Genomic DNA, 26,694 nt, shown 5'->3' with positions numbered 1-26,694 from the left:
AACGAGCCAATCACCTCAAAAACAAATATCCATCTTTTTCATTTACTCATACAGAATTTATACGCTAAAATTCCTCTTTTTCTTGCAATATATATAGCTTCTATTCTATGTTCTGCAGTAGCTTTCTTGTTGACCTAACGAATTGGTGATATAAAACTGTTCTCCTTCTCACTAAGAATTTGAAATTTTCGTTTTCTTTATTTTTTTTCACTTTTTTATGTTTGACTCGGGACTTGTTTTCCTATTGGATTCAAATGCTGAACATGTGCATGCAGTGAGTTAAACAAACTTTGTCATGATGTCAAATTAGATGTGTACTAAAGATTATGGAAATATTTATTATTGGTGTATAAGAATGACTGAAAATCCGATGAGTCGTTTTTTTCCGTATTTCCAAAACACCAGATTTTATTTTATCAATTTTTTTTATTACACATTATTTGTGTTTCTGTTTGTAGGTAGAAATGTAGATCATTCAGGCCAGGCAAGATTTGCATTTGCTGAGGCCCCGAATGTAGCCCTCCCATCCAACTGTAGACCCAATTTTGGTGCTGCATGGTTGACAAAAGATAAATTTAAGGTTCATATTTACAAAGCAACCTTGATCATTATGGCGTTATATTGTCATCTAAATTATGAGTTTTCCGCTTTGGGAGTTTATCTCAAGTGGCTTTAAAAATCCGAAGGCTCATCATAGCTTAGTATATTTATTGTGAATATTGTCTTGCATGTGTTTAATGCATTCATACTGACTGATTCGCTTGTTTCAGGTTAATGAAACTTATCAATGCTGGTATACACTGGGGATTTCTAAAGTGAGCATGAATCACAAAGGTTTATTTGACTGCCAGGCCCAAGATCCATCTACTGTTGAGATGCTTAAACGCTATTCCATGTTGTAAGTAACAGGAAACTATTTCTTTCTTATGTTTAATGTTAATTCGCGTTTAGAGGAAGAATCTTAAAGTACTTGGTCAGTATTCTGGATAAATCTATTTCTTTCAATGTCACCGCAACATAAATCTTAACTGTCTGGAAGATCGATTTTCGTTAGTGTGAAAAAGGCAATGATTAAAGTACTTGGTCAATATTCTGTATAAAGCTATTGATGATAATCAATATTGCATTATAAATTGATCTGGTTGCATCAACCAGGGCAATTTGACTAAACCTTTATTAGTGTTGTAAAAGACTCTTTAAAGTTGGAAAGTCCAGTGGAAAAAAATATAGGAGATATACCAAACAGATATGGCCAAAAAAATATAGGAGATATGCCAAAAGGATACGACTAAGTTCAAAAGTAATAATGTAAAAACAATCAACATCAGACCCCGAATCTCGTCAAATTATTTTCGTTTGAGCAGTTCCTAATTTTAAACATGGGCATCAGTTCTCTTTAATTTCATGAATGTTTGCACTTTGCGTTGAGGAATTAAGTTTGATCTTGATTGGATTTGCATTCCATCTAACGTCAAAATGGTCAATTGTTTTCTTTTAGTCCAGTTTTTGGTTAGGCACTATGAATGGTTTTTCTGTTGAGTGGTTTAGAATTCTTTATTCTCATAAAGTTTATGTGTAAACTGGTGATTATAGGTTCTGAATTGAGTTTGTCTAGTTTACTTTCTTTTTCAAAAATGTTCATACAAATCCTTTATTCCTCTATTAATTTTTCTTCTCTTTAATGTTTTTTGGTTCATGTTAATGATGAAATGGAAATTTATTTGTCGATAACTCCACTATATGGCTTTTCAATTTTCTGCTTTTGCTTTATTATGTATTTATGATGCTCTTGTCATTTTAGGTTTATAAGGATGTCAAAGCCCTGGTTTTCCAATGGGGCATCGTCAATAAGATGGTGGAGATGGGACATGATTGCTGGACTCATTGCTGGCTTGGCAACTTCTTTTTTATCCATTACCTTGGCTGCACTTCTGCGACAGTTTATCTCTATCATCTACCGTGTCTGTTTGTCTAGGATATCCCTTCCATGCCCAAGTATCGTTCTACTTAAACGAGCTTGTTATTTTTAGTGTATTTCTCCTTTATGAGTTGGGTCACTTTTCAGTATGTAAAAGACTTGGCCTTTCTTAGTTATATAGCAGTTCACATCAGGAGACACTCACAAGTGGATCCAATAGCATGGGGAAGGGGGGTGCAAGGAGCCCCCCACCACCCAACGAAAAATATACCCGAAGAAAATGTTGAATTGCCCACCTTCTCCTCTCACCTCCACCAAGTACATTTTATTCTTGGGGTCAATTTGTGGAGTTGCTCCTCTTCCAGTAGTGCAATCTCTACAACTGCCAGAAATCCGATGAAATAATGTAACACTTTTGCATCAGTAAAATTCTATTTATATACCTAGATCGAGTTAGCTAGCATTAACTAACAAGGACCATTGTAAATATATAGCAGCTGTGTTGTGCAATATACTTTAGTTCTGAAAATTTCAAGTAGATAAAGTTACTTAGGACTATTCTAAGCAATTGTATGATTCTTCTTGCGGTGCAATGACAAACTTAGTTGTGACAGCTTTTAAGGATTTCCATTGAACAAGAGTTCTTGAACATCCAAAATATGGGTTATTTTTTTGCGTGACCATTTTATGTTGTAGAAATTTGTAAGATTGTAAAATTTTGCAAGTCATTCTTCTGGTTTTGGTATGCTTCTTCTTTGTTGATATGATTCAATCAAATATCAACTTTTGTTTAATGAATCTGTTATTCTTTGGACAGTTTTTATTGAACTTAAATTCTGTTTGACATATATTGGACAAGCAGGGGCCCTGATTTACAGGAAATTGATGTCATGTTATATTTGAATTTTAAAATGCGTACCACTTGGCAGAAAATGAAAGTGATGCTAGTTTTATGCAGGCCATGAACCTTCCGAATTCCTCCCCTTTGTTTGGGTGCAGGACCGGCAACCAGGAGCAAACTTACCTCAATTAGTGTTTAAGATGGCTCAGGTGTTGACTGTTAAAGGAATTGCTGAAATCAAACTTACTTTGGCATGAAACTAAAAGCATGTTCTAGATAAGTTTGGTAGCATTGAGACTTTCAATTTCAAATAGAGCGCAGTGGTGTGTGAAATCCATGTTGTGAATTCCAACTACCTTGAAGTTAGTGCTTGACAAGTAGTTGCCCCTATCTATTCCTGATTTTTAGTGTTGCAAGCGATCAGAAAATAAATTAATAGCATGCAGACCATGTAGTATGTAGAAACTCTTTATTAATTGTTATGTTTTAGAAATACATGTGTTGTATGCTCCGGTTATAGTCTTACAGAAAGGTTGGTGAAAAATACTAAATAGAAAGAAGCCTCACATCTTCCCTGTTTCTGCAATTATCCTCTCAATTTCTTCAAGAAGTCTCTCCTTCTCTTCACCCAAGTCCTTATTCTGTTTATGTAGTTCTTCAATCTGCTTTGTCTGCTCGGAATCCTTTCTGAAATTCGTTAAGATTGTAATTTCTCAGAAAAGATCGGTATTATTTTCTGAAAATGCATTCTCTTGAGGCGCAACAAGGAAATTTTAAACTTGACAGCTTGTCCACCCCTGATATGACTCGCCCTGGGGTTTGTTTAAAATTCTTTATATAGACTTCTGGGGATCAGTTCAAAATGGCATGCGAGGGTGGACATAAAATTGTAGGTAAAGAAGTATATTGGAAGCATTCAGTATGTCTGTTGTTAGCTTACCTATTCATGAAAGCCAAGTTAAGTTTAAGTGAACGCACTTCCTTCTCAAGATTTTCACATCTCTTTAAAATCGATTGCATATCTGAAGGAATTGGTGGTGTTGAACTTCTTTCCTTTGCTTCCGCCATCCTTTATTTCTCAGAAAAATCAGTACGAAATGCAATGCATCATCAAGAAACTTAAAGTAGTACAGAGAATACGTACTTTCGTGAACGATCGATTCTACGCTTTTTTGTAGGATCTCCTTTCTCAACTGCACAAAATAAACTACTTGGTAAACTTATATCATAGGTCCAACAAATGGATTTGAAGATTTGTGTTTTTAAGAGAGTCGTATTTGACCTGAACATGATGAGTTCACAGAGCCATATCGAATCAGCCCTCGTTTCTGTTTATGATATAGAGTGCAACTATTAAGGTTGGAGTTGGCAGTAAACACAGCAAGATCTTTAGTTTACGCTGGAAACTAGCAAATCTAGAAGAAAATCTTCATTCACAGGGGTGGTTCTATCAGGGGGAGGGGGCTGTGTCTCCGACTGGTTTCTTGGGTCGGTTGAGAGACTTACGACGTACCTTTTGGCTGTCTTTCGAGTTATCATATGTGCATTCTCTGAAATCTGGAATAAGTTAAAAACAAAATTGTGTTAGTATGACATCCTTTTCCTTAGAACACCACACACGGCAGAGTTACTTCCATTCTGTAAAGATTGTACCTTTAGTTCTTGAACTGTTTTCTGGACTCCTTCCATTTCCCATTTGAGACCTAGAGCTCTCACAAAGACTAGGACCCTGAGCTGAAACACAAGGATCTTCGCAGATCTCGAAACCATTTGAGATCACTGGGGCAGCAGCCGAGGATTCACTTTGGGATGGCTCCCGAGATACTGTTCTCATCTGGGTCGGGTTCACTGGATCCATGATACCTTCCAACAATGACTCTTCAATCATTTTTAGGACTCCAGCTTCCCTGACTCCAATTGTGGATACATTTTGAAAATTTCCATGATTTTCACATCCAAAAACCCCTCGCTCCTGATTTAAGCCTGTGTTTGCCAAGATTTCAGTTCTGTAATAGCCAAAAGAACTGCCATCTGCAGCTTCTTTTTCGATCTGGTTACTGAGTTTCTTACGTTCTAGTGTACCCTTCAGCATGCTCACGACAGAGGAGATTTGATCAATGTTCCCTATTGTTGATCGTGGAACGTAGACGACGATGAATGAGATGGAGACATGAACGGGCTGTGTTGGTTTTGAGTCTGGCTTGTAGGTACGATATTGAACTCATTTGCTTCTGTTGTCTCTTGCTTGAAATTGTTAGCACCATTTCCAGATACACTGTGCGTTGCCTCCATACCTATATGTGTATGTGAATTCTGCATAGCAGCATATCTCCTCCTTCAAGAAATTGCGTATAATTCTTCGATGTAAATCAATGAAATTTCGAACGTAATACATTTACTAGAACGAAGATGCTGCGGAAATGTAACTTATCCGATAATTAGCAAGTGCGTACCTCAACTCAGCGGACCTGCTCCTGGTCACGGGTTGAGAACTGTGAAACCAGGCCTGCAATTAAGTTTACCAAATTGCTTCGTTTTAAATGTTTTATTTGATAACATACTTTCTTTTGAAGAAATCTTAGTACCTTTGCCAAGAATAGATTACTACCCTGCAAGCCATTTTCAGCTCCAGGCCTGTGGAAGTAGATGCAACAGTTACCTTGATAGTAAATGGAACCATTCAAGAATGAGAAATATGGGTCTAGCATATTCAAGCAGGGTCGATCAGGCTTAGGCAGTCGCCCCGCCACGATTGTTCTGTGAAAATTTTTAAATTTCATAAACAAGATTGCTTGCAAAATGAGACAAGATTCCCACTTCTTGGACTAAATTCTTGGATTTGTTTGTGTTCCAGAAGTAGCGTCGACGCAGTAAAAACCTGGTTGGATGCAAATCATTAGGCAAGTTATCAGCAACAGAAGTGGTTTGTGTAACTCGAGAGTTATCTTCTGCCTTTTTCTGACCTATGCCCCCAATTTGATTAGTCACACACCCTAGCTCAGTCGATATCCTGCAATTTTACATTATCAAATGCATCAAGACGAACCCAATCTCCCCCTTCGATTTCATATACAAATTTCAATAAGCACAAGTTTCGGCCGAATGTTGTCCCCTCCCCTACTAACCTTCTGGATGCTTGCCGAGGACGATGCCCTGCATTTGTTGGATGACTCCCATTGTTCTGGTAAACGAACGTGCTTCTCTTTAGACACAACTATATATACCTAATTCTCAACTTAAATGATCATGTTCTGGAAAATCTAAGAATTTTAAACATGATTCTGATTCGAGAAACTAATGCAAAATTTCAACATAAGAAGATTATGCGTCATCACTTGCCTCTCCATTACTGAGCCAGCTTTTGAAGAGTTCTTCGCTGTCTGTTCGGAAACTCTGTGTGAGATTCTTGAATCCCAGCATCTCCATTGTTGGAGCTGGCATCCCAACAGAACTCTCCATCATCGACTTTATGAACATTTCTTCGCTCGTGTTTCGATGGAACTCTGTATAGCTTCTTCCCCCCATCTCCATCAATTTTTTCGTGCTAACTTCAAATTTTCCAAGAAACGACCTTACAAATCAGACAGCAAGAAAACTATCACAGTTTCTGTTTCTTGCCGGCCTTCATGTATGTATAAGTTTCTACCTCAAAACCAATATATAAAATGATCCCACCTGATCCGTCAAAACAACACAAAATCTTTTGACCAATGGCAAATGCGAACTCTGTCAAAGCAAGAAGCTTGGAACTATAAAACTTCTCATAAACTATGCATCTTACTTGCTTGAAGAATTATTTTTTTATCTATATTTATTATTTCACTTTCGTCATAATTTTTCTTTTTTTTTTTAACAAACATATGGTGAGCTCATTCAGAATTTTATATGTTTGATTCTTGGAATCAAGGAGCATATTCCTGTTCAAGATTCCGGTCATCCATATTTGTCATTTAGTTTGTGAAATATACTGGGAAACTTGATCTTCCATTGTAGTCTTTGTGAAATGAGTCAACTCAAGTCAGAACTCAAAAAAGTTTTCGACCCGAACTCGAACTTAGGTAACATTGTTGAACGCTCACTTAAGCTCAAGCTGGGTTGCGACGAGAAATTAGACGAATTATAATTATAAGATAATCGTGCATACGATAAATTTAATAGATATTTTTTTAGATACTTGTATATAAGAAATGTCATTTAATATAGGTAGTATTAGCAAAAATAACGATAAAATGCTCATAATTAAACTACTCCAGCAACTTTTAAATGATTAAGTGATAAGTATGAAAACGAAGCTCAACGGATATGAGTTGAACTGTGCGTAGTATCCATCACCACCTCCCATTTTGAGAGTGGAGATGTCACTCGACCAAAAGGTCAGTGGCTAAATCAGTCAAGTTTTGAAGCAATGTATTTAAGAAAAAAGATACAACCAATATCATCATGTGTTTTGGTTTCGTAACTATTCATTTGGTTTTTGGTCTTTTTTTTACGGAATTTTGATATGACGTCATATATGTCAGCATTTCTTGATATAACATCAACATTTTTAGTAGTCATGTTAGCATTTTATGGTGACGTGCCAGCTTTTCGAGAAAAATATCAAAAGTCAAAACATAACCTAACTTGTAGAAAAAAACTAACTTTCAATAATTATTAAATCAAAACACAAAATAGGCAAACTTAGAGGACTATTTCAAAAAAAAAAAAAAATTACTTAAAAATGTTTGGTTTGACTTATAACTCAACATGCACGTCTCCAATTTAAGATAATATCTTATATCAAATACTCAATTGTAATGAACCTCTCCCAAATTTAAAAAACCCGTTTTGGAGTCATAAGTTTCACTTTTCAAAGTAGCCGATTTTTTGTTGAGTATTTTAACGAACAGCAATTCTACGGCTCTACTTTTAGGAACGTTACGAAAAATATATGAAAGGGTTGTAGCTCATAAACGTACATGAAATATTTAATAACTAATATATCAGAATTTGGTATTGTGCTCAGGTGTTATCAACACTAGTACACAACACTGCAGCGGAAATTAATTATAAACATACAAGAATAATTTTATTGAATAAACAGAGAGCAGACGTTATCATGCACAAGTACGAATACATGTGCGATGACTAATGGCAAAAAATCACTAAAAAATATGTAAATCGTTTACACCAAACAATACTAGTGAAAATATTAAAACTAAATTCATTGACACATCAAAAAATTAAATATCATCAAAATAAGTTACGACTAAGGCCGAAATGCATAAACTAAACACATAATGCTTAAAAACCAAACAGAACCACTCGACGATCAACACTCTGCGTCAGTGTTGTTCTTCGAGTGTTGGCAACACCAAACAACAACACGTGATTATGTGAGTCGATCACTTAAAACTCTTCACGCGGAAATCTTCAATTCCGAAATTCAGCAGCAACGTGGTTATTCTTCCGAGAGAGATGGATCGTTCTTTTAATATTCGATCATCATAGTTATATCAGTTCTTGACCTAGATCTTCATAGATACTCCATACCTATAAACAAGGAAACAAGAGTTTACTTGGAATCAAAATCTATACAAGAATGATATATTATATCTTATGGATAATTTCTCAAATTATATTGAATAATTCCCAAAAATACAATTAGTATATCTAGGGAAACAAATAATTAAATTAGTCTAGAAATGTAAAATAAAATATTAATTAATTTAGAATCCAATATTACTTTCAATATATATCTGGGATGGCCATGAATTGGGGTGGATTCCTAATTTTTATAATCGATAATAGTGACATTTTTTTTTAAATAATTTAAAATTAGGACATGATTCTTGACTAGAAATTGCAATGTCTGGAAGAATATTAAAACCTACATTTGAATAAATATTATGAAATTCTATAGGTTTTGAAAATATATATCAACTAGACCTGAGAGCCCACCATGCACTACATAGATTTATTTAAAAGGGAAAAATTATTAAAGTACATTTTTCTAAAAATAATAATTTTGATGCATCGATATTACACCACAATATAAGTGATCATTTGATTAAAATTCATTACATATTATACAATACAACTATTTAAATTAATGACAAAACAACCATCATTTGGTTTCATGCACTTGGAAACATTAATTAAGTACAATAATTAAACAAAACATTGCATAAATTTTAGTCAACTAATCTTATATGCATGAAAAACATTAGCTAAGAGTTGAATGCAGTCCTGTTTATTTAATTAAAATTTTAAAACTTTCAATCAACTATTCGAGTTATAATATAAATATTTTTTATATTAAAAGACACATACTTGTTTTTTGAGTTGGAGGACATGTAACCTTACCCAAAATTTTATTGCAAACTCGAGATACTGATGTCAGATAATCTATAAACTGAAAAACAACGACTTTGTTTTTAGAACGAAAACAGTGAATTTTTAAAATAGCCGACATGTGGATCCTCGCTTCTTCACCGTCGGCCGCTCAAGATTATTGTCAAGTATAGAATATAATTTTTGATAGTTGTGGAGTTTAAGGTTTCAAAGTCGACACAAGACGTCCAATTTTCAATGTCTCTTCATAAGTAAAGTTCATTTAACATGTCGTCTAATGCATATTTTTTAGTTTAGTTTAGTTACGCTACTAGGGTTTGTTTTCCAATTTTGATGCCATAATAAAAAATACTAAATCAAGAAAATGACATCGGATGCATGAAATTGCTCTTTTATTAAATCTTTTTGGATTAGTTCTGTTCACATATGATTTCAATCTAATCCATATAGATACAAGGGATGTAAACGATTCAAATCAAACCAAACAGTATCAGGCTTGAGCTTGACTCGTTTAAAATTATCTGAGGTTCGAGCTCAATTCGAGCTTGGTTTGTCTTGAATTTACCAAACTCGGGAAAAGCTCGAGCTCGACTTGTTAAAAGCTCGTTTAACATGTTAATCAAGCCAGGCTCGAGCTTGATTCATTAATAGCTCGTTTAGCATATTTAACAAGTCTGGTTTGAGCTTGGCTCGTTTTCGAGTTCGTAAAACATAGAATTGAGCTCGAGTTTGAGCTTGATTCGAGCTTGTTAAAAATTAAATATATCTATAAAATAATTTTACATCAGACATAAATATGTAAATCCATTCATAAAGAACCAAAACGACACAAATAAGAGCTAAAAAAACATAAATCAATATATTATTGAACATTCCAAAATAATACATCTAGAATATGCATCATTCACTGATATCACCATATAAATAACAATGAAATAATTTCACCCCTTTAATACTTCAACTAAGTCTGGTGAGAAAGTAGGGAGGACGTCAAAGAATCCATTAAAATCAGGAATTACAAAATCATCTCCAATAACAACTAGTCAAGTATCCTGCAAAGTTCATAATAACAATAATACTAATATTTTTATTTGTCTTGTGTTCAATTCCTTCAATTGACATTAGTACTAATATTTTATTTGTCAACTCAACAAATGAGTCAAGCTCAAGCTTACGAGCCACCTAAACGAGCTGAGCTCGAGCTCGAGATCGCGAGCCTATTATCAAACATGTTTGCGAGCTCACGAGCCGAATATTTTTAGGCTTGAGCTTGGTTTGATTAAATTTTCGAGCTCAAAATCGAGCTTGAGCTTGGCTTGATATGATTAACAAACAAACTCAAACGAGCTTTTTATCGAACCAAGCTTCGAATAGCTCACAAAAAGTTTAGTTCATTTACATCCCTAGATACAATGATTAAATTCATTATTCAAATTCTTACATTCTATTAGATTTGATAGAGTATTTGAATTTGAAGGTGTTCTTATAATAAATCTTATAATAATTTCGAGAAAAAGTAAATGATGTGACATAGGACTAATTACTAGCTAGTAAAATCCTTCAACACATAATTGTTTCGGTATTATTATACGAATACAAAAATTCTTGTTAGATGATTTTACGAGTCAATTTTATAAGACAAATATTTTATTAAGATCACCATGAAAAATATTATTTTATGTAAAAAAAATTACTATTATAAATATGGACACAAGATGCCTACTCTTATTCGAAGGGGATAATAGTTTTCCAATTTTGAGTTTAGTTTATTAATTTTTCAAAGTTTGGTTTTAATATTTCAAAGTTTGATTTTAATATCTCAATTTTTATTTTTCGATAATTTTGATCAAATTGCTGATGTGACACTAAAAAATGCTTAGATGACAATGAAAAATATTGACCTGATGCTAACGTGGTATCGAAAAATGTCAACCTGTCAGATGTCATGTCAGAAATTGATCCAAAATATTATCTATCTAATTTTTTATTTATACATTATTTAGTTTCGTCTATCAGTACAATATCATCTGCAAACAAAATACATTAGAGTACATCATCCTGAATATATCCCGTCAGCTCATCCATAACCAAAGCAAATATAGGTAAGGGGTTAAAGATGATCTTTGATAAAGTCTTACTGCCACAGAAAATTCACATGACATTGAAACAATGCAATCATATAAAACATATATAAAAGCATAAACAAACATTGAAACATGTATCCAATCTGACTACATGAATCAATACAAATCTGTATTTAAATCAATGACTCGTTATCTCTTCTCAACTTATTTCTAATCTAGGGATCCCAATCTAATTAGACTCTGGCATGCTATATCGAATGTCTACAATAGAAGTCGATCTACTTCTAAGCTCATCGATACACCACAGTCTAGAGTCTCTAGAGTCTTAGCGGTTCTGTCAAAGACTCGGCTGTTCTGCCCTAGCTAGGCTGATCTGCCCTAGACTCGGACTCTTGCTCTGCTATAAATTCAATAGACTAAACATATCAATCTGATAATTTGCAAATATCAATGCAATAAAATAAAGTATGTGATTTTGGAAAACTCAAGCCAAACCTAACTCGAGTTGTGCAATCCCGAATCAACATTTATTTATACCTTTCGTTCTGTCGCTCTGATAGAATCGAAGTCTCGACTCAAAGTCAGTCAATGTTCAATCTGGCAATGACAATATCAATATACTGCATTAATATTCTATTCAAATCAAGACATCTCTGTCTTATCAAATTCTGACGGTACAAGTGTACAATCTTGCGATACCGGTGATGCCACATCAGTATATACTAATTCCAATAACTTATAATCAACCACAGTGCAAATCTGACATCACATCTCAGTCAATTTAACTCTGAATTTCATAACAATTCCATAATCAATCTGTTTCTTAATCTTATTTCGATTCTTTGATGTATATTATGTCAAGAACACCATATTTGAATCATATTCGATTCTGACAACATCATAATTTCAAGACATGACAAAACGTAACCAAACTTACGTTCAGTTGAAGCCTGCGTCGATAGGAACACAGTACCGAAGTCGGATTCACAATCGGACAGATGAATCAAAATATAAAGGCGTAAGGATTTTTATCAATCTTTCTCGTTTTCCTTTCTTTCTCCTTTCAATTTCTGAAGGGATGCATTTATATATATCAAGTTTACATGTAAAGCAACGTGGCTTATTTTTCTTGAACTTGGGTCGGCGCTCGAGCGGTGCTAAACTACCGCTCGGGCGCGGCATTCTCTGTCCAAGCATTTCCAAATTGCACCTTGGCGCTCGGGCGGTCACAACCTACCGCCCGGGCGCCACATCTTCTGCCCGAACATGTTCTTGTTGAACATTGGCGCTCGGGCGGTTATTTTCTACCGCTCGGGCGCCAGTAGTTCCGTCTAAAAAATTGAACCCTTCATATGCTTTAGCCAATCTGGTCCCGTGATAGCCCGATTATAATCACATCAATTCAAATTCAATAATCTTCGCTTAACATGATATGAAATCTAGGGCATTACAATCCTTTTCAGTGCATCTATTACTTACTTAGCACTAGCTCTATTATATAACACTAGATGTCTTATTTTTTGCATCTCATGTATACCCACACTTAACTCCTCCGTATTTATATCATTAAGTAAGTTCTTAAAGTAATCCCTATACCTACCTAGGATATCTTTACCTTGCATTAAAACTCTACCATATTAATGCTTGATACACCTGACATGGATCGATTTTTTAGTATTCCGATATCTGGCTTTCACTATCTTAAAAATATTTTTCTCTCCTTTTGTGCCTAGCCTATCATACAAATCAATATAAGCTCTTTTTTCAGCATCTCCTAGTGCTCTACTAATGAGTCATTTGGCTTGCTTGTATAGCTTATACGATCATTGGTCTCTAGCTTCTTGCCAGTTCTTGAACCTTTTTTTTTTCCCTAATGACTTTTTGCACCTCATTGTTCCACCCCATGTATCCTTGTCGTATCGTCCCTTTCTTTTAGCCTCTCCAAGTACTTCCATCGCCCCATTCCTTATATGGTTAGCCATGAGCTCAAATAACTCAGAGGTATCGGTCTTATCTTTACGCCATACATTCTCACATCCTTTGAAGACTAAGTGAATATTTAAAATCTCATTCTTAAGAGTTTTGCATACATATCCCTTCATAATCCACCATTTGATTCTCGGCCTAATCTCAACTTTGTTTCCTCTGCTTCTACTCTTAAAGCAAAGATCTAATATTATAATCTATGTTGGGTCGTCAACCATTCTCCTGGTACGATCTTACAATTTTTACAACTAATTAGTTATTATCTCCTTATAAAAAAGTAATCAATCTGACTTATATTATGTCGAATTCTAAAGATTATTAAATGACTCTCCCTCCTCTTATAGAAATTGTTTATTATCCCAAAATCACTAGATAAAAAATAGTTTAAAATAAAAATCCCCGTATTATTTTGAACCCCAAAGCCTTGTCCTCCAGGAACCTTCTCACACCCAACTTTATCCTTACCTATATGGCCATTTAAATCTCCACCAAAGATCTTTTCCTCACAGGAGATTCTATTAACTACATCTTCTAGAGAGTCACAAAATTCCTTCTTACTCTCATAATCTAATCCCACTTGTGGTATATACGCACTAATGATACGAACAATCTCTGGTTCTAAGGCTAAAGTGATACATAATCATGTCTTCAAACCTCCTAACCACAACAATTGTATCCCTATAGGCTTTATCCATAAATATTCTCACTTTATTTCTAGATTTATCTACTCCTGCATAAATAAGTTTGAAACATTCTCTTAACTTTCTAGCATTGCTTCCCTTCCACTTTGTCTCTTGAAGACAAGTTATGTTTACCTTCCTTTTTTGTATGACATCCATTAACTCTATTGGTTTGTCCGTCAATGTTCCTAGGTTTCAAGAGGCCAATCTAATCTTTCTAATCCTAGTCAGAATTAACTTTTTTATTTGCCTCTGTCCAGTAAGGTCTGATAACTCTTGCCTACTTATCACTGCAAATGGGCGCCACTGCAACACGCCTAACTCATTTGACACTACACCCGAGCTTAGGTGAAGTGCGTCGCTTAAAGCTGATGACGACTAAGCATTTCACGTTAATCTGTTTGAACTAACATCCATGTGAAGAGGTGTCACAATAGTTGGTTGGGTATCACAAATTTGACACCAAAAACTGTGAGAGAGAGAAAGAGAGTCCATCATGAAATACTTATTGAATCCATACATTAAATCTAACATACATATAAATATATGACTTCTAATTGTAAATTTTTTAATATACCCTCATTCATTTAAGTTAGCAAATTAAATCAATGGTTTTTTTAATGGGTTTTTTTGGTAATTCATTGTACATCTTAAATATTAAATGACTTTGGACATTAATGCATATTGAATTCATCAATTTACTAATGATTTTTCTTTGTTGCTACTAAAATTGGTTGCTAAAATGAGTTGATTTTTTCATGGTTGCTAATGAATATTTAATGTTTTTATCTTATCTTATCTTTTTTTTTTATTTTACATATAAATATATCACTTTTATAACAAGTTGATTTTAAATATGAACTAAAAAGCATCATATTTTTTAATTTAAATATGTCATTTTGTTTTTGTGACACTATTTTTTTCTTATATATATTTTTTTAATGTTTGCGGGTGTTTTTGTGCTTATTATTTTTATTTAACATTGTTGGAAATATTATATGCATAGAAAATTTAAATCATAATGTGTCTACATTATTGTGTTTACACGCGTTTGCAAATTTAGGATCAATGTTCATAGTGTGTTTTTCGTGAAATGGGTCAACTCTACCTGTATTTACAATAATAATTTATATTTTTGTCAAAAAAATAATACTTTTTCATTAGTGAATCATATAGGAGATTCGTCTCACAAAATGACTCGTGGGGCCGTCTCACAAAATTTTGTATGTTATCTTATTTATATATCTATTTTATTTAGCAAAATCACAATTGATATTTAATAAATGTTTAGTGGTTTTATTTTAATATTATTATGATAATTTAGTTAATTAAGAGAATTTTATTTGACAATATTTTGTCTATGTTTACTCCATTTAAGTACATCGTGATTTTGGCTTTGATAAAATTCATTATTATATTATTTTTCCATTGTGAATTACATTTGGATGAAAAATATATTTTCTAATTTGAGAGAGCTGTCGTTCTGTTATAATCACGCGGATTGAAAATGTCATATGAATAAGTTAATACATATTATTTATTGTCATAATATATTTTCATTTTTTGTGTTTTATATATATATAGATTGATAAATACTCATAAAAAATATGTTATTCAATTTTAAACATTATCTAAATTTCATTATTATATATTTCATTATTAGTTATCTACGTGCATCGCACGTATACATTCTTGGTGATATTGATATATATATCACAGTAGCATAGCGTACTCCAAATCAAGACTTCGACCGAGGCAAACATGCGTACTTTTCCATCTCAAATTAATTCACGAAAGACATGCTGAATTGGAACTAATCAATCATCTAACTATTAAAGTGGATATGATCTTAGAATGGAAAAAATAGCCTAACTACGTGTTTCACATTCGCAAAAATTCCACGCAACATACCACAATTCGTAACATCTAATGGGACGCAGAAGAACGAAGTCTAAACATTGCTGCATTCAAACTTGAACTTTTCTTTCCACATTCTCATTCATAACAAAGACAGGACCCCGTTTGTCATAGAAAAGCAGAATTGGGTACATTACATGTGTTACAAATAAACTATTGATGAATAAGAAACCACTAATCAGTCACTTTTACACTATCTCTGGTGACAAATGGAATTTCGAATGCTGAAGCAACCCTTCCCAAACTTGGAACCTGTCAAAAAGTCTCTAAAGTCGAATGCTTGATTTGTTCATCACTTCCTCACTTCGCCAGATAAACCTGATGCCAGTCTGGTCAAAAGATACAACAAAAGTAGCATAAGACAGTGCATTAGCAGCAACTTGAATAGATACAAATGATCAGTACAGTATACAATAATCAATTGCCAGTCTAAAGGATCTCTCGTGAATAGACATCAAGATGGAACATATTTTGTTGTGACTAGAATCATCGACTCTCTCTCAAAAAAAAAGAAAAAGAATCATTGGCAGATATAAAAAAATGTGCTTCTAGAAGTTATAAAATTAACCTTAACAGAAAGATACAAGTCATATAAGCCATTGGTAAGTGAAATATGAGTCATGAGCGGATCAATATACAAGCAGAATGTCAATAATTTTAGTCACTTTTAAAATTCTCAAAAATTGTTCTTTAGCTCAATGAGATAATAAATTTAAAACAGGAATTCAAGGTTTCATTTGAAATCTTAGACATCTGTAAGTACATGTGAATCAAAGGATGTTCAGCACAAAGTACAGAAGCAAAAATGAAATTTATAAAGGAAGTTTACCCAAAATAAATGTCCAGACTAATATATCTCATCATCAGGTATATCAGGTGTCAAGAACTTTCTCGGGTCCTTGCTGATCTCCTCATAATTGAATGTAGAGGGCTTAACTCTTTCTGGGACAGGCTCAAGTGGAATAATGCTATCCCTATCAATAACTCCATCTATTAAGCCATATTCAACTGCTTCAATCGGGGACATGTAGCGATCTCTATCAATATCCTTTTCAACTTGTTCAAATGATCTACCGGTGCAATCAGATATAATTCCTGTGACGTTCTTCTTGTTATGCATTACCTCCCTGGCTTGAATTTCCACATCAATCGCTTGCCCACTAGCACCTCCAAGTGGTTGGTGGATCATGATTCGAGTATTAGGCATTGCAAAGCGCTTGCCTTTAGTGCCACCACCAAGAATAATAGATGCTGTTGATGCTGAAATGCCAAGAGCAATTGTGGAGACATCGGCCCTAACTAGCCGTACAACATCAAAGATGGCCATCGTAGCGCTGGAGTAAAAGAACTTCGAAATAATTAAAAAATATTTACAAGCCTAAACCACGAAAAGCTATTCAACGATGAATTTGGAATAGGGTTAAATCAATATTTTGGCTTGTGCCTCCATCCATTACAGTCACATTTAGCTATAGTTCAAGTTGCAAAGACTTGAGGCCATAAATACGGGATAACTTATGATGGTCATCAATCAATATTGGTCAGATAATTTAGATTGATCATGACTCGTGAGGAACTAAAATGGAAACGAGATCAATCCATTGTCGGAGTAAACTATCACTAATTAAGATAACTGAACTACTGTGAGCCGAATAAAAACTATGAATTTAAAATCAATACAATGGATGAGTTAGACCAATATGTAGATATGGGGGCAAGTGCCAAGTTGAAGCACCTAAAACCACAGAGCATATAAAAAAGATTCAGTGACATGTGCATCATATTATACCGCCAAATCCATTTAACTGGAGCACTAGAATGGTGATAATAAATAAAATAGCATAATCATTGAAAGATTCAAAGACATATCGATCACATTATATAAAAATAAAACAAATACACGTAGTTTTAGAAGAAAGAATATTCATATGAAGCCAAATCCTCCTACAGATAGACCACTACATCCACTCCTTCAACCTATCTTTCAACTCAAGAAATAATGGTACAAATTGTTGGCCTCTCACATTCAAAGTTACTGACTTTCTCCACACAATCCATCAGGAGGAAAAACCGAAAAAACCTAAATATGCCATCTTAGATACGCCAACAATTATGGACTAGCACAAACATTTGGCAACCCAGAAATAAGAAGCAATGTCAATCTACCAATATAAATGCACTCAATCATTATTCTCGCAGTGACTCTAATACCAACTCATACTATATATTGGTCATTCAATCTTCGTAACAAGTACACATGGAAACATAATCCACCTTGTGACTAAAGCTAATATGATTTTGGGATTCCCATCTTCAGATCAACTGAAAAATTAACTAGTAAAGACTGAAGCCAAGTCAGCCATCTTTCTTTGGCTATGTAATAAATTACAAAATGAATTAAAAGGACTTCATAAAACTAAACCAATGACAAATTTGTATACACAAACCTGAGAGAGCCACCAGACGAATTGATGAATAGCCGGATATCCTTTGTCGAATCCTGAGCGTCTAACAGTAACAGCTGACTAATAATTGAATCAGCGACAAGATCATCAATACTGCTCCCCAGGAAGACAATGCGCTCCTTGAGCAACAACCCCATGGCGTCAGAATCGGCGCCACGCATGGCGGTTGCGGGAGTCTGAGGGGAAGAATCCGTGAGATGGAGCAAGAGGGATTCCTCCGAAGGGGCGGAGACGGAAGAGCCGAGAGTTTGGTGGTTGTAGGAAGCGAGGGAGCATCTGAGGGGTAATGTTCGGTGGCGGGTTTTGGCACGGTGCAGGCAGAGAGCAGTAGGTGGTGTAGTTTTCAGTCCCGTGTGGTAGCTGCGGCAACTGGATGCGGCGGAGGAGTGGTGGGAGAACGGCGCAGAGAGGATGAGTGAGTCCATGGCAACACTCGGGATAAAATGTTGGTCACGGGAGATTGATTGCAAATTGGGGCATAAAAGAAGCATTATTGGGCTTGGGCTCCTCAAATTGATAAAAAAAAATGAGGCCCAATCGAATATTTCAAAGCCCATTATTTCAACAACATAAAAACAATACATAACGAAAAATCTAAAGTTTGAATTCGATTTGAAATAGATATAATCGAGTTTGATTCGAAGCTCGAAATATTTAATTTTTTTTGTTTGATATGAAATATTCAAGCATGTTAGCGAGCTATTAAAACTATTGATAAAATAAATAAGTAATTGAAAGATACAAAATATGTTTTTTTACTATATTTTTATATTATATTAATAAATTATCAAAGCTTCTTTTAAAAAAAACTTATCAAAATTTGCAAATTTGTCAAATAATAAAATTTAGACTTGAATCTGACTCGAATTCAATGAATTCAAATAAGAATAAAATATCTTTCGAGTCGTTTCATTCAGTAACTCTTAAAAAGTCATATATAGTTTGGGCAGTTTTCTAATGCAACACCGCCAATAGGCATTTTGTACTTTTTGGAATTGTAGAAACCTGTGCATTGGAAGGACTATTTCATTCAAGAATTTGTTGTAAAAAATCAGGGGACAAAAGTATAAATTTAAATCATAATTATTTCAATTTTGGGAATTTTTAGATATGAAGATTTTGGGATTTATAGAAGCCGTAAATTTGGGACCTATAAATTTAGGATTTTAGAAGCTTTAAGTTGATGAGTATGTCTCTTGTGAGACGGTCTCAAGAATTTTTATCTGTGAGACGAGTCAACCCTACCGATATTCCCAATAAAAAATAGTACTCTTAGCATAAAAGATAATATTTTTTCATGGATGACACGAATAAGAGATCTGTTTCACAAAATACGACCTGTGAGACCGTCTCACAAAAATTTTTGCCTAAGTTTATACTTTATCTATGCTATATGTACTTGTTCTATATCATATTTTATTATTAAGTTTAAAACACATGAAATAATTAACTTTGTATCAACATAAATTTTTAAAAATACCAACCATACTCTTTTAAAAATATAAAAAAACAACTATATTTTTATTTAATATAAAATATTATAAAAATATTCTCTTCTCACTGTCCTACCTACTTTCCAAAATTTTAAAACTACTAAAATATTTAATGTAATCTTTATCCAAAATTTTAAATTATTATATCATTTATAATAAAAAAAATTATCATAAAAAACATAAAATAAAAATTAACACGAAAAATATTCACATATATACACGCAAAACACATGCAAATGATATTCGATTTTTTATGATTATTACAATTGAGATGTAAAATAATATTTTATATTCATATATAAATATGGAACAAAATTGCGCCAAAAAACTCAAAACCCTTTTATCTTAGGTCTGAAATCGGTTCATGTGGAATCAATCCAGTCCGTTAATAGGATCCGATAGCCTCCAATAATGTTCGAACTGTTTTTAAAAAGAATTTTGATATTCTGTTGTTTAATAATTATCACGTGTAGTCTACATATAACAAATAATATATTTAATTTTCAAATAAGTTTTTTGATAAATTATGTTTGAAGTACACATTGATTGAAAATAAATAAAACTGATTTTAATTCGATCTCAATATGTTCCTACACATTTCTAATACGGTCAACAATCTGATCAAATCATGTGCAACGCGTTTCATTTTAACTCGTTTTTGCCATTTTGGATTAGATTATATGCAAAATCCAATAAATAGGAAACCGGTTTAATCCGGTATTATGTTAAATTTGATTTGGTTCAACTACTCTATAATCCAAAACCGATCCAATCAGATCTGGTCACATGCCTGATCCCATTTTCCTGATATATAAACAAATAGTACAATACTACTCTAAAATGAATGGTGGAGAGAACAAAGTATCGATTCACGAAGTTGGATTGGGCCAATTAAAAGTTTGTAATGGGCTACTGGACTAGTGAACTAGTGGGCTTGGGCATTAAATTACATTCGCCTGGCTTTGCTGTTATGTCCCTCGTTTCTTCTCCCCCGGTCGAAGCCGCGACGTCCACGGTGGCTGTTAGTCAATCCCGAAGCACCGGCGGAGGCGGTAAGCGAATCTTTTTTCTATCCTGTATTTATTGTTCTTTAGTTCTTCAGTCTACGTTGTCTTCTAGTTTTGAGTCAAAGTGGGATTGGGGATTCGGAAATGTGATTGAAAAAAATTCACAAGTAACAAATTGGAATGCTTTTATGAGATTAAGATTATCGTATCTTTCGTTGATTACTTGAGAAGTCAGACTTTTCATTGCTTATTGTTATTATTCTTAGCTGTTACAGGAATGAGTCGATCCTTTGGAGCTCTTTCCCTTAAGCGGCAAAGGCCTGAAACAGATCCCCCAGGCCTGGTCGATGCTGAACGTGCCATTCTCAATTCAATCAAAAGCAAAAAGGATTTGGGTATCTGGGTAAGAGACATCAAACTAGATACCAAGCTAACTGATAATGTAGTGAACAAATCACTCAAGTCTTTGATAGCTAAGAAATTGGTAAAAGAGGTGGTCAACATCCAGAACAAGGGAAAGAAACACTACATGGCCGTCGAATTCGAGCCTTGCAAGGAGATAAGTGGAGGCGATTGGTACATAGATGGGAATCTTGACAATGAACTTATTAACGTACTCCAACGGCTGTGCCTAAGGTACATGCTGGCTCAGAGGGTTGCTACGTTGCAAGGGGTTCATAACGAATTGAAGAAGAACCCAGTGGTGAATTTCGAGCTCTCTGCTCAGCAAACTGCGGAGACACTGAATTCCATGGTTTTGGATGATGAGATTATAGAGGTCAAAAGCACTGGATTGGGGGATTATCATTCCATACCCATGGGAACGATTTGCTACCGAGCTGCAAGTGGTGCCGGGGCCGCCAAAGGCTCCAAGGTTGGTGTGTTTGCTTCAACTCCTTGTGGTGCTTGTCCCCGGATTAGTATTTGTACACCCGATGGCGTAGTTTCCCCAAGTAATTGTGTATATTATACTAAATGGTTGGACATTGAATTTTGAATTCTTAATGTTATTTTGTCTCATATGTAAATGTGAAGATAGTAATTTGATCCCTTTGTGTAAGGTTAGTTTCTTGTTTATGGGGAATCAAAGCGTTTCATTTCAAACTTGAGGGATTAATCTTTGATACTCACGGGAAATTTAGGGTCCGCACCCAGCAAGTGTCACTAGTGCAGACGCAGGGTTTTGAAATTGTCCTGAGCCTGAAATCACGAAAAAGACCGTTTAGGGGGATGAGCCAGGGATAATGGGCTCATACGCTATAGTGAATGAAAACAATATAGTGAATTAAATATCATACGCTCAAACCTGGTATTTATAAGAGAATACCTGGGCTCTTGATGAGCCTGTCTTCCATTTGGGCTAGGGATGGGCCAGGGATAATGGGCTCATCCATGGGGTATCACCAGTCTCCCCCTCCTGAGTCGAAGTGAATCGCAGGTTCGAAGTTCGATTAGTCGTGCTGTACTCGGGTTACCGGGTGCGAGTTGTGCATTATCTTCCAGCCTTTCGTCAGTCCCCAAAAATTTGGAAACAAATCAAATCGTAATCCTAGCACCGCTTCATCATCACCTCGCCATTACCCGAGCTACCGCTTCACCCCGCTCGCCGGCCCCGCCTCGCCCAAGCTACCGCTCCACCATCGCCTCACCCGGCGCACCTCCTGCTCGCCCAAGCGCCACGCTCGCCCAAAGCTTCACCCCCGCTTGCCCGGCGCACCTCCTGCTCGCCCAAGCGCCACGCTCGCCCAAGCTTCACCCAGCTCGCCCGGCGCACCTCATGCTCGCCCAAGCGCCACGCTGGCCCAAGCTTCACCCCAGCTCGCCCGGCGCACCTCCTGCTCGCCCAAGCGCCACGCTCGCCCAAGCTTCACCCCAGCTCGCCCGGCGCACGTCCTGCTCGCCCAAGCTTCACCCCAGCTCGCCCGCTCTCGGCGCAGCGGTCGCCCAGCACCGCGCGCAGACGTTCGCCCGGCGCCATGCTCGCCCAAGCTCGCCCCGCGCCGCGCATCCTGCTCGCCCGAGCTTCACCCCAGCTCGTCCGGTGCACCTCCTGCTCGCCCAAGCGCCACGCTCGCCGCCTTCTGCTCTCGCCATCACATGCCGCGCTTCACCCTCGCCCTCTCAACGCTCGTCTGCCATCACGCCGCATTCACGCCCAAGCACCTTCTTCGCTCTCGCACGCTCGCCCAACCAGCGCACGCTCGCCCATCACACCTGCTGCGTGCTCGCCCCGCTCCCTTCACCTGCTCGCCCCATCCCCTTGTCAAGTCGACCTGCCGAACGCACGCTCGCCCGAGCACTCGTCCAGTACGTTGAGAATTTTGATACATTGCCTTGCGAATGGTTGTGTGATTTTCGCAGCGGCAAACATAATTTCGAACCCCGTAATTTTTGCAGCGGCAAACATTGTTAGTTAACGACAAACGAAATAAATTTTTCTAACACAGTATGCCCTCGTCACCCCCATCTTCAAGGTCCTCTACTAAGCTTTTGAAGGGAAATAGTTTCCACTTCCCCGTGCCCTTGACTCCTCTGCTAACATAGTTCATAGCAGGAAAATAAAATTCAACGCCTCCACCCTCTAACTCCTCTGCTAGGTGACGCCATAGCATGAAAATAAAATTCAACACCTCTACCCTCTAACTCCTCTGCTAAGCGATGCCTTAGCAGGAAAATAAAATTCAACGCACCCACCCTCTAACTCCTCTGCTAGGCGATGCCTTAGCAGGAAAATAAAATTCAACGCACCCACCCTCTAACTCCTCTGCTAGGCGATGCCTTAGCAGGAAAATAAAATTCAACGTCCCCACCCTCTAACTCCTCTGCTAGGCGATGCCTTAGCAGGAAAATAAAATTCAACTCCTCCATCTAACTCCTCTGCTAGGTGATACCTTAGCAGGAAAATAAAATCAACACCTCCATCCTCTAACTCCTCTGCTAAGCCAGGCCTTAGCAGGAAAATAAAATTCAACGCGCCCACCCTCTAACTCCTCTGCTAGGCGATGCATCAGCAGGAAAATAAAATCAACACCTCTACCCTCTAACTCCTCTGCTAAGCCGGGCCTTAGCAGGAAAAATCAAACTCTCACCTCATCATCTCATAACTCCTCTGCTAAGCCGGGCCTTAGCAGGAAAATAAAATCAACACCTCCACCCTCTAACTCCTCTGCTAAGGCAGGCCTTAGCAGGAAAATAAAAATTCAACACCTCCACACTCTAACTCCTCTGCTAAGCCGGGCCTTAACAGGAAAATAAAAATTCAACACCTCCACACTCTAACTCCTCTGCTAAGCCGGGCCTTAGCAGGAAAATAAAAATTCAACACCTCCACACTCTAACTCCTCTGCTAAGCCGGGCTTTAGCAGGAAAATAAAAATTCAACACCTCCACACTCTAACTCCTTTGCTAGGTGATACCTTAGCAGGAGAATAAAATTCAACACATTCATCCTTTAACTCCTCTGCTAAGCCGAGTCTTAGCAGGAAAATAAAGATTCAACGTCTCCACCCTCTAACTCCTCTGCTAGGTGATACCTTAGCAGGAGAATGAAAATTCAACGCCCCCACCCTCTAACTCCTCTGCTAGGTGATACCTTAGCAGGAAAATAAAAATTCAACGCCTCCACCCTCTAACTCCTCTGCTAAGTGACACCTTAGCAGGAGAATGAAAATTCAACGCCCCCACCCTCTAACTCCTCTGCTAGGTGATATCTTAGCAGGAAAATAAAAATTTTCTTCTACACGCTGCTCCTCTACTAGGCGATGCCTTAGTAGGAAAATAAAATTTTTCTTCTACACGCTGCTCCTCTACTAGGCGATGCCTTAGTAGGAAAATAAAAGTTCTCTTCCACCCCAACTCTGCTCCTCTGCTAGGCGATGCCTTAGCAGGAAAATAAAATCTCTCTTCCACCCCAACTCTGCTCCTCTGCTAGGCGATGTCTTAGCAGGAAAATAAAATCTTTCTTCCACCCCAACTCTGCTCCTCTGCTAGGCGATGCCTTAGCAGGAAAATAAAATTTATTTCATTCTCACAATACAACAACATCCATGAACTTAATATAAGAACTTGGTTTTATTGAATTTCAACTGATTACATGGGAAAATGCAAAGATGAAATACATCAACAATAAATTCAAGAGTAATATTTTCTGAGGTGGTAAGCACTTCAGGGTCTCTTTGAAGCCTTGCCCTGCGCTTTTTCCAACTTTTATGCTCCTCTTATACCTTCACAGGACAAAGTTACCCACTTAGAAGCTTCTTCGAATGACTCTACAACTGCAAGACTGAGCTCAAGCTTCCATGCGAATGCTCGTGACCTCTCTTTTCTTCTTCCTTCACGATTCTTTCATAACAACGACGTGCGACTTTTTGGTCCCCGCACAGGACTCCAACTCCTTTTCCCACAGGAAACTTAAGCTTCTGATGATAACTGGAAGCTACTGGTCTAAAATCCTTCAGGGCTGGTCGTCCTAGAATTTCATTATACGCTGACGGGGTATCTACTACAGTGAAGGCTATCATCTTTGTTACCCGCCGTGAATCAGTCCCCAAGGATAGGGGAAGAACAATCTGACCCAAAGGCAAGATGACGTGTTCTGCAAACCCATACAGCAGGGTGAATATCGGCTCAAACTCAAATCTTCCCATCTTCATTTGATCCAACGTGCTCTTGAACAAGACGTTCACAGAGCTTCCATTATCAATAAATATTCTCGCCACATCATAATTGGCAATGATGGTCGTTACCACCAAGTCATCGTTATGTGGAGTCACAACGCCTCGGAGGTCTTCCAGCCCAAAGCTGATGACGGGGTCTTGTGGTAAGTCTGCACCCCTAGATATCTCAAAGTTCTCCAACCTTCTCCCATGTGCCTTCCGAGCTCGCCCAGAGTCTCCATCAGTAGCACCCCCCGAGATCATATGAATCATTCCTCTCGTAGGGTGGTTATCCTCATTCATTCCCCTCCTCGGTTCGACGAGCTCCTGAGGGACATCTTGACATCGACCTTCCCCTCTCTGCTCCCCGATCCTCTGATTTATCCATGGAAGGCCTTGACCACGCCTAGGGGGCGAGCGAGACCTTTGTCGACTCCTGAATGAGGATCCTTCTCGTCTATCCCGTGAAGGCAATCTAGCACTGCACCCAACCCTTCGCGACTTCTCCCACCTCCCCGCGGGCTCCTTCACTTCCATCACCTCGTCCCGACTCCTATCCAGGGGAACATGGGATGAGAATTGTCTTCTACTACTAGTTCTGTCTTCCTCTCTTTCCCCCGCACCCCTCTTCCTTCCTCCTTTCTCCGCTCCCTCAACTCTACTTCCTCCGGACCATTTCTCCATCCTTCTGTACCGTTGGACATCTTCCAAGTTTACATATTTCTCAGCTCGAGCCAACAGATCATCATAGCTCAACGGAGGCTTCTTGACCAGCGACTTGAAAAAATCCCCTCCCCTCAGTCCTTGTGTGAAGGCACTTATCATGATGTCATGGGTAGCCGCTGGTATTTCCAGCGCTGCACTGTTGAAACGCTGGACAAATTCTCGCAAAGTTTCATTCTCTTGCTGTTTCATCACGAACCGACTCAAATAATTTTTCTGGTGCCTCTTGCTGCTAGCAAATCGGTGCAAGAAGGCAACTGAGAAGTCCTGAAAAGAACGTATAGAGCTGGGCTGCAAAGTGTTAAACCACTGCTGGGCTGACCTCACCAACGTGCCCAGAAACACCCTGCACCTGACTCCATCCGAATATTGGTGCAACAGAGACGCATTCTCAAACCTCCCCAAGTGTTCCTTGGGGTCAGTATGTCCATCGTACTCTCCCACATTCGACTGTCGAAAATTTGGAGGAAGCCCTTCTTTTAAAATGGTTAGTGAAAAAGGACTTCCTCTCTTGGGTGTCGGCGCTCTGCTCCCCAACTGCTGCCTCAACATCTGTATTTCTTTCCACATCTCCTCTATCTCCGGATTCTCC

At 37.1% G+C, this 26,694-nt stretch overlaps 4 protein-coding genes across 7 annotated transcripts in view; 2 read left to right on the top strand and 2 right to left on the bottom strand.

Annotated features, from left to right (window-relative positions):
• Positions 1-21,773, top strand: part of LOC142541362 (uncharacterized) — a 54,459-nt gene extending 32,686 nt beyond the window's left edge. The window contains exons 1-2 of one of the 3 annotated variants that reach the window (XM_075647904.1): positions 20,607-20,769; positions 21,000-21,773. In XM_075647904.1, the coding sequence (XP_075504019.1) occupies positions 20,622-20,769; positions 21,000-21,721 (870 nt within the window). In that variant the 5' untranslated portion in view covers positions 20,607-20,621 and the 3' untranslated portion in view covers positions 21,722-21,773. Of the gene's footprint in view, positions 1-20,606; positions 20,770-20,990 lie in introns of those variants that run through there. The other 2 variants (XM_075647903.1, XM_075647906.1) reach the window with 2 other exon arrangements.
• On the top strand, positions 356-2,030 carry LOC142541285 (uncharacterized). The gene is made up of 4 exons (XM_075647845.1): positions 356-374; positions 459-580; positions 771-898; positions 1,802-2,030. The coding sequence occupies exons 1-4, from the start codon at positions 356-358 to the stop codon at positions 2,028-2,030; spliced, it is 498 nt and encodes a 165-aa protein (XP_075503960.1).
• On the bottom strand, positions 3,220-6,582 carry LOC142541361 (protein CYCLOPS-like). Its single transcript, XM_075647902.1, is given in 12 exon segments — positions 3,220-3,446; positions 3,700-3,828; positions 3,904-3,952; positions 4,042-4,087; positions 4,273-4,316; positions 4,413-4,886; positions 4,889-5,094; positions 5,213-5,265; positions 5,345-5,393; positions 5,638-5,769; positions 5,885-5,940; positions 6,099-6,582. Coding segments are annotated over 12 exon segments (1,554 nt in total). The 5' UTR covers positions 6,291-6,582; the 3' UTR covers positions 3,220-3,322.
• Positions 15,789-18,688, bottom strand: LOC142542103 (ATP-dependent Clp protease proteolytic subunit 4, chloroplastic-like). 2 transcript variants are annotated; one of them, XM_075648541.1, is made up of 3 exons: positions 18,207-18,688; positions 16,589-17,093; positions 15,789-16,077 (listed from the first exon to the last, which is right to left on the bottom strand). In XM_075648541.1, the coding sequence occupies exons 1-2, from the start codon at positions 18,647-18,649 to the stop codon at positions 16,607-16,609; spliced, it is 930 nt and encodes a 309-aa protein (XP_075504656.1). In that variant the 5' UTR covers positions 18,650-18,688; the 3' UTR covers positions 15,789-16,077; positions 16,589-16,606. The 2 variants fall into 2 exon arrangements, with proteins under 2 accessions (XP_075504656.1, XP_075504655.1); XM_075648540.1 differs by having other exon boundaries at positions 15,789-16,088; positions 18,207-18,687.
• Positions 21,774-26,694: the final 4,921 nt, after the last annotated feature.

The sequence above is a fragment of the Primulina tabacum genome, chromosome 4 (genome assembly GCF_025594145.1).
Source record: "Primulina tabacum isolate GXHZ01 chromosome 4, ASM2559414v2, whole genome shotgun sequence".
In the NCBI taxonomy this organism is placed as follows: domain Eukaryota; kingdom Viridiplantae; phylum Streptophyta; class Magnoliopsida; order Lamiales; family Gesneriaceae; genus Primulina; species Primulina tabacum.
The sequence above is the reverse complement of the archived record's forward strand: the minus strand, read 5'-3'. Positions and strand labels throughout refer to the sequence as shown.

Coding starts and splice junctions, on each gene's coding strand:
- LOC142542103 (XM_075648541.1), bottom strand. CDS start 18,649: ATGGACTCACTCATCCTCTCTGCGCCGTTCTCCCACCACTCCTCCGCC. Junction 17,094..18,206: donor TCGTCTGGTGGCTCTCTCAG/GTTTGTGTATAC, acceptor CTTTTACTCCAG/CGCTACGATGGCCATCTTTG.
- LOC142541285 (XM_075647845.1), top strand. Junction 581..770: donor TGACAAAAGATAAATTTAAG/GTTCATATTTAC, acceptor CGCTTGTTTCAG/GTTAATGAAACTTATCAATG. Junction 899..1,801: donor CTTAAACGCTATTCCATGTT/GTAAGTAACAGG, acceptor TTGTCATTTTAG/GTTTATAAGGATGTCAAAGC.